Raw genomic sequence first — 12,500 nt, 5'->3', positions numbered from 1 at the left:
CGAAGAATAAAGGAAGGGAAATCTTGGAAGTGTCCAAATCGTCTTCATCCTAAAATTTCTCCTGCTTTCCGCCTTTGAAGATTCCTATCGAACAGAGACATTTGGAATTCCTTAATCTTTCGGTCATTTCCATAATTGTTAGCACGAATACAAAGGAAATTCACGCGGAAGGTGAACATTACTTTCTGGGAATGAACGAAGATGAAAGAAGTCTTCCAGAAAGGTCTCCGAGTTAGATTTGACTAGGATCCGCCGAAGCTGATAAATGTTACGATTCGGAGAGAAAGAAAACTATGATCAATCTTTCCTTTTATTATCGTTTTTTTTTTTTTATTCTTTTCTGTATTTCTTTATCTTGTGTGTTCTCGGTAACTTTATTCTTTTACTTATAAATATGGCGATAAATGAGAAAGTTATTATACACTAATCTCTCTCTCTCTCTCTCTCTCTCTCTCTCTCTCTCTCTCTCTCTCTCTCTCTCTCTCTCTCTCTCAGTTTGTGAGGCGTCTTCACGTCTTCACGGAGGAACTGATCTCTGAAGACTTGCAAGTCCGATCTTTGAAGACAATGCGGATCCAGTTTGTCATCAACTTGCTTTTTTTTTTTCTTTTTAAAAAACAATGCTGAATTCAATAAAGGTTTCGGAAATCATAAATATGTTTTACCAAGTTATTAAAGCTTTTGATGTGAAATTAGAAATGGAGGCAATGAAGAACGCCTTAAGAATTCTTCTTAACGGAGGATGGCGATGGAGATCAGCTCTGGAGGAAGAGCTGGACTTGTGCGACGCGGCGCGTCAGAACCTGCAGGATTACAGGACCCAAAACGGGATGTGGCGGCGCCTGCATTCTGCCCTTGGGTACATCGGATTATCGAACCTGGTCAGGTACGAGGAACCGAACCTGTCACCCTGCGACGGAACCCTGGTGGGGTTGGCGAGGGACATTGTCGGCGGCGAAGGAGCGGAGAAGGATGAGATTCTCCGTTTGGTCGACAGGTATGTCTTTTGGCCGAAGATGGCTTTGCTCATGGGCACTGCTGCCTTTGGCACTGCTGCCTTCGGGGCCTTTTTATTTTCCAGGTACTACTACGGAGGAGGAGAGACTGTGAGAGATGCAGAGCTTTTGCAGAATCGTCTTCAAAAAATCGGAGAAACTACCCAGGAACCAATTGAATTTCTCCCTGTTGAAGGAGAATTTCAGGAAGAGCTGGAAGATGGAATTGATCTTCCAGCTGAAACGATCCAGGAGGCTGGTGAATTTCATCCTGTTGAAGGAGAATTTCCGGAAGAGCTGGAAGATGGAATTGATATTCCAGCTGAAATGATCCAGGAGGCTGGTGAATTTCATCCTGTTGAAGGAGAATTTCAGGAAGAGCTGGAAGATGGAATTGATATTCCAGCTAAAACGATCCAGGAGGCTGGTGAATTTCATCCTGCTGAAGGAGAATTTCCAGAAGAGCTGGAAGATGGAATTGATATTCCAGCTGAAATGATCCAGGAGACTGGTGAATTTCATCCTGCTGAAGGAGAATTTCAGGAAGAGCTGGAAGATGGAATTGATCTTCCAGCTGAAACGATCCAGGAGGCTGGTGAATTTCATCCTGCTGAAGGAGAATTTCCGGAAGAGCTGGAAGATGGAATTGATATTCCAGCTGAAATGATCCAGGAGGCTGGTGAATTTCTTCCTGTTGAAGGAGAATTTCAGGAAGAGCTGGAAGATGGAATCTATCTTCAGGGAGCAGAACCGGAAATAAGTAACCTACAAAGAGAGTATGACCAAATAGCCCGAGAAAAAGAGGCTCTTGAAGAGGAAAGAGAGATTTTGCGCAAGGAAGCCGACCTCATCAAGGAAAATAAAGTTGCCTTTGATGAGGAAAAGCAACATTTCAAAGAAGAAAAAATGGCATTTTACATTGCAGAAAAGACTCTGAAAATTGAAAATCAGGTTCTAAAAGAAGAAAAGGAAACTCATAGGCTTGAAATGCAGGCTTTAATTGACAGGGAGCTGAGCATTGACGAGAAAATTGAACAATTCGAGAATGATAAAAAGGAGTTTGAAAGAGAAAAAGAAACCCTTAGGCTTGAGAAACAGGCTTTAACTGAAAAGGAGCTGAGCATTGACGAGAAAATTGAACAATTCGGGAATGATAAAAAGGAGTTTGAAAGTGAAAAACAAACCCCTAGGCTTGAGAAACAGTCTTTAACTGAAAAGGAGCTGAACATTGACGAGAAAATTGAACAATTCGGGAATGATAAAAAGGAGTTTGAAAGTGAAAAAACTGCCATTTACAAGGACATTGTTGATATGACAGAAAACCTCGAAGAAGAAAAACAAACCCTTAGGCATGAGATGCAGGCTTTAATTGAAGAGGAGCTGAACATCAATAAGAAAATTGAACAATTCGAGAATGATAAAAAGGAGTTTGAAAGTGAAAAAACTGCCATTTACAAGGACATTGTTGATATGACAGAAAACCTCGAAGAAGAAAAACAAACCCTTAGGCATGAGATGCAGGCTTTAATTGAAGAGGAGCTGAACATCAATAAGAAAATTGAACAATTCGTGAATGATAAAAAGGAGTTTGAAAGAGAAAAACAAACCCTTAGGCTTGAGAAACAGGCTTTAATTGAAAAGGAGCTGAACATTGACGAGAAAATTGAACAATTCGGGAATGATAAAAAGGAGTTTGAAAGAGAAAGAGAAACCCTTAGGCTTGAGAAACAGGCTTTAACTGAAAAGGAGCTGAACATTGACGAGAAAATTGAACAATTCGGGAATGATAAAAAGGAGTTTGAAAGAGAAAAAGAAACCATTATGCTTGAGAAACAGGCTTTAACTGAAAAGGAGCTGAATATTGACGAGAAAATTGAACAATTCGAGAATGATAAAAAGGAGTTTGAAAGTGAAAAAACTGCCATTTACAAGGATATTGTTGATATGACAGAAAACCTCGAAGAAGAAAAACAAACCCTTAGGCATGAGATGCAGGCTTTAATTGAAGAGGAGCTGAACATCAATAAGAAAATTGAACAATTAAGGAATGAGAAAAAAGAATTTGAAAGTGAAAAAACTTCCATTTACAAGGATATTTTTGATATGACAGAAAACACCAAAGAAGAAAAACAAACCCTTAGGCATGAGATGCAGGCTTTAATTGAAGAGGAGCTGAACATCAATAAGAAAATTGAACAATTCGAGAATGATAAAAAGGAGTTTGAAAGTGAAAAAACTGCCATTTACAAGGATATTGTTGATATGACAGAAAACCTCGAAGAAGAAAAACAAACCCTTAGGCATGAGATGCAGGCTTTAATTGAAGAGGAGCTGAACATCAATAAGAAAATTGAACAATTCGTGAATGATAAAAAGGAGTTTGAAAGTGAAAAAGAAACCCTTAGGCTTGAGAAACAGGCTTTAATTGAAAAGGAGCTGAACCTTGACGAGGAAATTGAACAATTCGGGAATGATAAAAAGGAGTTTGAAAGAGAAAAACAAACCCTTAGGCTTGAGAAACAGGCTTTAACTGAAAAGGAGCTGAGCATTGACGAGAAAATTGAACAATTCGTGAATGATAAAAAGGAGTTTGAAAGTGAAAAACAAACCCCTAGGCTTGAGAAACAGGCTTTAATTGAAAAGGAGCTGAACCTTGACGAGAAAATTGAACATTTCGGGAATGATAAAAAGGAGTTTGAAAGAGAAAAACAAACCCTTAGGCTTGAGAAACAGGCTTTAATTGAAAAGGAGCAGAATATCGACAAGAAAATTGAACAATTAAGGAATGAAAAAAAAGAATTTGAAAGTGATAAAGTTTCCATTTACGAGGATATTAAAGAAGAGAAAGAATCTCTTGGGCTTGAGAAACTGGCTTTAATTGAAAAGGAGCAGATCATCAATAAGAAAATTGAACAATTAATGAATAAAAACGTGAAATCATGGCAGACACTACGAGTTGGTGAAGCGCAAAATGCAAGACCTAATGAGAAGACAGAGGGCCAGCATGAAGGAGAATTGCAAAGTATAAGGGATATGAAAAAGGGGGATGAAGAGGCTGACATTAAAGTAACGGATCGCCAGTGGAGGGTATACTTAGAAAATGGACCATGGGCTCAGGAAAACCAACCTAATTTGGATTCTATACCTGTAGCTAAACTAGATGCGGAACCAAAATTCAGGAAAAGGGCAATGGTGGAAGTGAGAGCCGACAACACTTTTGATGCAACAGTAAATAGGAGGTTTGTTGAAATTGGCATCGGAACTGGAGGTCCTAGCAACCATTCTGTCATATCTCTGGAACAGGCTCAGATTTTGGGACTAGACCAGCGAATGATTGAACTCACACGCACCCCAACTAGAAGCAAACGTTTCGGAAATGAATATCCAATAGGTATCTTAAAAAATGTCCAAGTGACCATTGGCAATAAAGAAACAGTCAACGTTGATTTTTACATTCTGGATCAACAGATGAAACCAGGAATTTCCCTAGGCCGCAAAGAGTTGTGTCGTTACGGATTCATCCGCAAATTTAATTCAAATGGATCAACACTCTTTATTGATGATGATCAAAGCAGGAAGAATATCAAATATGAGGGATCATCCCTATCGTTTAATGTCCTTCTGAGCAAAGATATCAAGGCTCCACATGCTAAAGTTCTTATCTCAGAGGGTAACACGAGTTTAGTAAGATCTAATATCCTGGAGAAAAAGAGAAAAAAAGGACTCTTTAACTTTGGTTCAAAACCACCTAAAATAGAATCTGTACTTATAAAAACCTGTTACGGAAAATTGGCTCCTGTAGAAGTTCTCATCAAGGACGTCTTACCTGAGGGCGATGGAGATATAGTTTTGGGCACAGATTTCCTAAGAAGGACCAAGGCTATGGTGGACTACAAGCAGCAGCTGTTATTCGTCAAGTATGCAGATAATTGTTGCTTCCGTATCAACTTGAATGATGATTTTTCCCAGGATCCAAGTCATTAAGTCTTTTATAATACAATTTAAAAAAAAAAAAAAAAAAAAAAAAAAAATTGATTGTTGCGTCTTGTGTAGGAAGGACACATGAGGAGGATCGTTAGCCTGACTGCACCGCTTGAAGGATGTTTGTGGCTTAAACCCTCAGCTTTATGGTGCTTGGACTAACTGAAAAGTCTGGATCTGCAGAGGGAAGGAACCTGGCTGAATCTAGTATGCTTTGTACCTTGATGGGGTGTACAGGACTTTGTCAAGTGTACAAATGGTCGGATATCTAGATCTATTCTTTCGGATACCAACCTTCGGGTGGTTCTGGGGGAATAATCTAGAAGACCGGCTCTGCAGAGGGATGAAGCTGGGGTTCTTCTAGTATGCAGACTAGTTCTTGGAGGTTGGGACAAAACCATTTTGCTGGGGAGATAAGCTGCATCATCTTTTTGAGGGCGGCATTTATGGATAGGTGAACAGCAGCAGCAGCTGAGAATAATGGAGCGGAGACGTGGGCAATAAAGAAGACAGAAGAGAAGAAGATGGATGTGGCAGAGATGAGAATGTTGAGATGGATGTGTGGGGTGACAAGAAGAGATAAGATACGGAATGGGGTAATTAGGGGTACCACAGGAGTTATAAAACTATCAGATAAGATCCAAGAAAGTAGACTGAGGTGGTATGGTCATGTCATGAGATGATATGAACAGTATATTGGGAGGAGAGTGATGGAAATGGAGGTACAGGGAACGAGAAGGAGAGGGAGACCAAAGCGAAGGTGGATGGACTGTATCAAGGATGACCTTCGATCAAAGGGATTAACTGGTGATGAGGTGTGGGACAGAGGTAGATGGAGAAAGCTGACCAGAAACATCGATCCCACAGAGAAGTGGGAAAAGATGTAGACAAAGAAGAAGATGGAGTTGAGAATAATCAGCAAAAGCAGCAGCAGTTGAGAATAATCAGCAAAAGCAGCAGCAGCTGAGGATAATCAGCAAAAGCAGCAGCGGCTGAGAATAATCAGTAGCAGCAGCAGCTGAGAATAATCAGCAAAAGCTGCAGCGGCTGAGAATAATCAGCAAAAGCTGCAGCTGCTGAGAAAACTCAGCAAAAGCGGCTGCGGCTGAGAATACTCAGCAAAAGCGGCTGCGGCTGAGAATACTCAGCAAAAGCGGCTGCGGCTGAGAATACTCAGCAAAAGCGGCTGCGGCTGAGAATACTCAGCAAAAGCGGCTGCGGCTGAGAATACTCAGCAAAAGCGGCTGCGGCTGAGAATACTCAGCAAAAGCGGCTGCGGCTGAGAATACTCAGCAAAAGCGGCTGCGGCTGAGAATACTCAGCAAAAGCGGCTGCGGCTGAGAATACTCAGCAAAAGCGGCTGCGGCTGAGAATACTCAGCAAAAGCAGCTGCGGCTGAGAATACTCAGCAAAAGCAGCTGCGGCTGAGAATACTCAGCAAAAGCAGCAGCGGCTGAGAATACTCAGCAAAAGCAGCTGCGGCTGAGAATACTCAGCAAAAGCAGCAGCGGCTGAGAATACTCAGCAAAAGCAGCTGCGGCTGAGAATACTCAGCAAAAGCAGCTGCGGCTGAGAATACTCAGCAAAAGCAGCAGCGGCTGAGAATACTCAGCAAAAGCAGCTGCGGCTGAGAATACTCAGCAAAAGCAGCTGCGGCTGAGAATACTCAGCAAAAGCAGCTGCGGCTGAGAATACTCAGCAAAAGCAGCTGCGGCTGAGAATACTCAGCAAAAGCAGCTGCGGCTGAGAATACTCAGCAAAAGCAGCAGCGGCTGAGAATACTCAGCAAAAGCAGCTGCGGCTGAGAATACTCAGCAAAAGCAGCTGCGGCTGAGAATACTCAGCAAAAGCAGCAGCGGCTGAGAATACTCAGCAAAAGCAGCTGCGGCTGAGAATACTCAGCAAAAGCAGCTGCGGCTGAGAATACTCAGCAAAAGCAGCTGCGGCTGAGAATACTCAGCAAAAGCAGCTGCGGCTGAGAATACTCAGCAAAAGCAGCTGCGGCTGAGAATACTCAGCAAAAGCAGCAGCGGCTGAGAATAATCAGCAGCAGCTGAGAATAATCAGCAGCAGATGCGGCTAAGAATAATCAGCAAAAGCAGCAGCTGTAGCTGAGAATAATCAGCAGCTTCTTCTTCTTTGTCTACATCTTTTCCCACTTTTATGTGGGGTCGCTGTTTCTGGTCAGCTTTCTCCATCTACTTCTGTCCCACACCTCATCATCGGTTAATCCCTTAGATCGAAGGTCATCCTCGATACAGTCCATCCACCTTCGCTTTGGACTCCATCTCCTTCTTGCTCCCTGTACCTCCATTTCCATCACTCTCCTCCCAATATACCGTTCATCTCCTCTCATGACATGACCATACCACCTCAGTCTACTTTCTTGAATCTTATATGATATTTTTCTAACTCCTGTGGTACCCCTAATTACCTTATTCCGTATCTTATCTCTTCTTGTCACCCCAGGCATCCATCTCAACATTTTCAGCTCTGCCACATCCATCTTCTTCTCTTCTGCCTTCTTTATTGCCCACGTCTCCTCTCCATACATCATTGCCAGTCTCACAACTGTCCTGTGTACTTTACCTTTCAACTTAATCCCTATTCTCCTGTCGCATAGTACTCCACACTCTTTTTTACAATTCTTCCATCCTGCTTGTATTCTGTGGTTTATTTCTGTCCCCAAATCACCATCCTCTGTTACTGTTGATCCTAAATACCTGAAATTTTCAACTCTTTTCAATCTCTCTCCTTGTAAGTGTACAAATGGTCGGATATCTAGATCTATTCTTTCGGATACCGACCTTCGGGTGGTTCTGGGGGAATAATCTAGAAGACCGGCTCTGCAGAGGGATGAAGCTGGGGTTCTTCTAGTATGCAGACTAGTTCTTGGAGGTTGGGACAAAACCATTTTGCTGGGGAGATAAGCTGTATCATCTTTTCGAGGATGGCATTTATGGTTAGGTGAACAGCAGCAGCAGCTGAGAATAATGGAGCGGAGACGTGGGCAATAAAGAAGACAGAAGAGAAGATGGATGTGGCAGAGATGAGAATGTTGAGATGGATGTGTGGGGTAACAATAAGAGATAAGATACGGAATGAGGTAATTAGGGGTACCACAGGAGTTAGAAAACTATCAGATAGGATCCAAGAAAGTAGACTGAGGTGGTATGGTCATGTCATGAGAGGAGATGAACAGTATATTGGGAGGAGAGTGATGGGAATGGAGGTACAGGGAACGATAAGGAGAGAGAGACCAAAGCGAAGGTGGATGGACTGTATCAAGGATGACCTTCGATCAAAGGGATTAACTGGTGATGAGGTGTGGGACAGAGGTAGATGGAGAAAGCTGACCAGAAACATCGATCCCACAGAGAAGTGGGAAAAGATGTAGACAAAGAAGATGGAGTTGAGAATAATCAGCAAAAGCAGCAGCAGTTGAGAATAATCAGCAAAAGCAGCAGCAGCTGAGGATAATCAGCAAAAGCAGCAGCGGCTGAGAATAATCAGTAGCAGCAGCAGCTGAGAATAATCAGCAAAAGCTGCAGCGGCTGAGAATAATCAGCAAAAGCTGCAGCTGCTGAGAAAACTCAGCAAAAGCGGCTGCGGCTGAGAATACTCAGCAAAAGCGGCTGCGGCTGAGAATACTCAGCAAAAGCGGCTGCGGCTGAGAATACTCAGCAAAAGCGGCTGCGGCTGAGAATACTCAGCAAAAGCGGCTGCGGCTGAGAATACTCAGCAAAAGCAGCTGCGGCTGAGAATACTCAGCAAAAGCAGCTGCGGCTGAGAATACTCAGCAAAAGCAGCTGCGGCTGAGAATACTCAGCAAAAGCAGCTGCGGCTGAGAATACTCAGCAAAAGCAGCTGCGGCTGAGAATACTCAGCAAAAGCAGCTGCGGCTGAGAATACTCAGCAAAAGCAGCAGCGGCTGAGAATAATCAGCAGCAGCTGAGAATAATCAGCAGCAGATGCGGCTAAGAATAATCAGCAAAAGCAGCAGCTGTAGCTGAGAATAATCAGCAGCTTCTTCTTCTTTGTCTACATCTTTTCCCACTTTTATGTGGGGTCGCTGTTTCTGGTCAGCTTTCTCCATCTACTTCTGTCCCACACCTCATCATCGGTTAATCCCTTAGATCGAAGGTCATCCTCGATACAGTCCATCCACCTTCGCTTTGGACTCCATCTCCTTCTTGCTCCCTGTACCTCCATTTCCATCACTCTCCTCCCAATATACCGTTCATCTCCTCTCATGACATGACCATACCACCTCAGTCTACTTTCTTGAATCTTATATGATATTTTTCTAACTCCTGTGGTACCCCTAATTACCTTATTCCGTATCTTATCTCTTCTTGTCACCCCAGGCATCCATCTCAACATTTTCAGCTCTGCCACATCCATCTTCTTCTCTTCTGCCTTCTTTATTGCCCACGTCTCCTCTCCATACATCATTGCCAGTCTCACAACTGTCCTGTGTACTTTACCTTTCAACTTAATCCCTATTCTCCTGTCGCATAGTACTCCACACTCTTTTTTACAATTCTTCCATCCTGCTTGTATTCTGTGGTTTATTTCTGTCCCCAAATCACCATCCTCTGTTACTGTTGATCCTAAATACCTGAAATTTTCAACTCTTCAATCTCTCTCCTTGTAAGTGTACAAATGGTCGGATATCTAGATCTATTCTTTCGGATACCGACCTTCGGGTGGTTCTGGTGGAATAATCTAGCAGGTCGGCTCTGCGGAGGGATGAAGCTGGGATTCTTCTAGTAGGCAGACTAGTTCTTGGAGGTTAGGCTAAAACCCTTTTGCTGGGGAAAGAAGCTACATCTCTTCGAGGGAGGTATGTCATGAGAGTTGTGCATCCAACAACTGCAGCTGAAGGGTTCAGCTGACTACATCTCCTAGAGGCTGGAGCGAAAGAAGCATTAACAGACCTATTTTAGGACATTAAGTGGCAACCTCTTGCGTGGCTTAAAAACCCGTAAGTTTAATGCCTAGAACAATGAAATAGGTAGTAATATGCTTCTCTTCACTATAGTAAACTACACTGTATGACATAATTCATCTTAAAACATTCATGGTGCACCTATAAATTTTGAATGTTGTCATCGGTCAGGATTGGCTACTACTGTACGTGGCTAGCTGGAGTGAAGGAAGTTGGCACCGGGGGAAGCAGCAGGGCCTACCGGAACTGCGTCACAATCGTTCGCCATTCATTCCTTTTTCTAGCATGCTCTCTTGCCTCTCTCACATCTATCCTCCTATCACCCAGAGCTTTCTTCACTCCATCCATCCACCCAAACCTTGGCCTTCCTCTTGTACTTCTCCCATCAACTCTTGCATTCATCACCTTCTTTAGCAGACAGCCATTTTCCATTCTCTCAACATGGCCAAACCACCTCAACACATTCATATCCACTCTAGCTGCTAACTCATTTTTTATACCCGTTCTCACCCTCACCACTTCGTTCCTAACCCTATCTACTCGAGATACACCAGCCATGCTCCTTAGACACTTCATCTCAAACACATTCTATTTCTGTCTCTCCATCACTTTCATTCCCCACAACTCCGATCCATACATCACAGTTGGTACAATCACTTTCTCTTTACATTCATGCCCAACCCTCTATTTTTTACTACTCCCTTAACTGCCCCCAACACTTTGCAACCTTCATTCACTCTCTGACGTACATCTGCTTCTACTCCACCATTTGCTGCAACAACAGACCCCAAGTACTTAAACTGATCCACCTTCTCAAGTAACTCTCCATTCAACATGACATTCAACCTTGCACCACCTTCCCTTCTCGTACATCTCATAATCTTACTCTTACCCACATTAACTCTCAACTTCCTTCTCTCTCACACACTTCAAATTCTGTCACTAATCGTCCAAGCTTCTCTTCTGTGTCGGCAACCAGTACAGTATCATCCGTAAACAACAACTGATTTACCTCCCATTCATGGTCATTCTCGTCTACCAGTTTTAATCCTCGTCCAAGCACTCGAGCATTCACTTCTCTCACCACTCCATCAACATACAAGTTAAGCAACCACGGCGACATCACACATCCCCGTCTCAGCCCCACTCTCACCGGAAACCAACCAACTCACTTCATTTCCTATCCTAACATATGCTTTACTAGCTTTGTAGAAACTTTTCACTGCTTGCAACAATCTTCCACCAACTCCATATAACCTCATCACATTCCACATTGCTTCCCTATCAACTCGATCGTACGCTTTCTCCAGATCCATAAAGGCAACATACACCTCCTTACCTTTTGCTAAATATTTCTTGCATATCTGCCTAACTGTAAAAATCTGATTCATACAACCCCTACCTCTTTTAAAACCACCCTGTACTTCTAATATTGCATTCTCTGTTTTATCCTTAATCCTATTAATCATTACTCTACCATACACTTTTCCAGTTACGCTTAACAAACTAATACCTCTTGAATTACAACACTCATGCACATCTCCCTTACCCTTATATAGTGGTACAATACATGCACAAACCCAATCTACTGGTACCATTGACAACACAAAACACATATTAAACAATCTCACCAACCATTCAAGTACAGTCACACCCCCTTCCTTCAACATCTCAGTTCTCACACCATCCATACCAGATGCTTTTCCTACTCTCGTTTCATCTAGTGCTCTCCTCACCTCCTCTATTGTAATCTCTCTTTCATTCTCATCTCCCATCACCGGCACCTCAACACCTGCAACAGCAATTATATCTGCCTCCCTATTATCCTCAACATTCAGTAAACTTTATTCCACCCACCTTTTCCTTGCCTCCTCTCCTTTTAACAACCTTCCATTTCCATCTTTCACTGTCTCTTCAATTCTTGAGCCAGCCTTCCTTACTCTCTTCCATAAATAAAATTCATTAAAATAATCCGAAAGCGAAATGTTAAAGCTTAAAAACGACCTTAGACTATAAAGATTTTTCAAGTAATAGTATTTTGAGTAAAATCTTCACATCCATGAAAAGCATAACATATAAAAGACATACGCGTATAACCACAAAGATCAAGATGAATATCTGAATAGACAAAAACTCGTCAAAAAAGGATAACATTACAATATGAAAACAAACATACTGTGTAATTGAATTGCAATCATCATCATCATCAATCTCCTCCTACGCCTTTTGACACAAAAGCCTTGGTTAGATTTCGCCAGTCAAGGAGATGTGCGGGCTAACGATGGTTGAGTTGGAAAGGAAGGCTCAAGACCGGAATGAATGGAGATGTTTTGTGCCACGGCCGTTCGACATCGAACACCCCGTACTTGATGATGATGAGAAAAGTTGGAAGACCCAGGCCTACATGGCTGAGGAATATGCAGTGTAACGTAGGAGATGGTGAATGGAGAAGTATTGTTTTAAAAGCTCAAGAGGCTGAGGAATATGCAGTGTAACGTAGGAGATGGTGAATGGAGAAGTATTGATTTGAAAGCTCAAGATAGATATCTTGAGCTTTCAAATCAATACTTCTC

The 12,500-nt window shown here is 42.5% G+C and overlaps 1 protein-coding gene across 1 annotated transcript; it reads left to right on the top strand.

Annotated features, from left to right (window-relative positions):
- Window positions 1-698: 698 nt before the first annotated feature.
- Window positions 699-4,979, top strand: LOC137632853 (trichohyalin-like). The gene has a single exon (XM_068364950.1). It carries the CDS (start codon window positions 699-701, stop codon window positions 4,977-4,979), a length of 4,281 nt encoding a protein of 1,426 aa, XP_068221051.1.
- The last annotated feature ends 7,521 nt before the right edge of the window (window positions 4,980-12,500 follow it).

Source organism: Palaemon carinicauda, chromosome 42 (genome assembly GCF_036898095.1).
Source record: "Palaemon carinicauda isolate YSFRI2023 chromosome 42, ASM3689809v2, whole genome shotgun sequence".
Lineage (NCBI taxonomy): Eukaryota > Metazoa > Arthropoda > Malacostraca > Decapoda > Palaemonidae > Palaemon > Palaemon carinicauda.
Note: the sequence above shows the minus strand (reverse complement) of the source record. Positions and strands in the feature narration are given on the sequence as shown.

What these genes read in the sequence shown, in the direction of transcription:
- LOC137632853 (XM_068364950.1), top strand. Translation starts at nt 699, where the DNA reads ATGGAGGCAATGAAGAACGCCTTAAGAATTCTTCTTAACGGAGGATGG.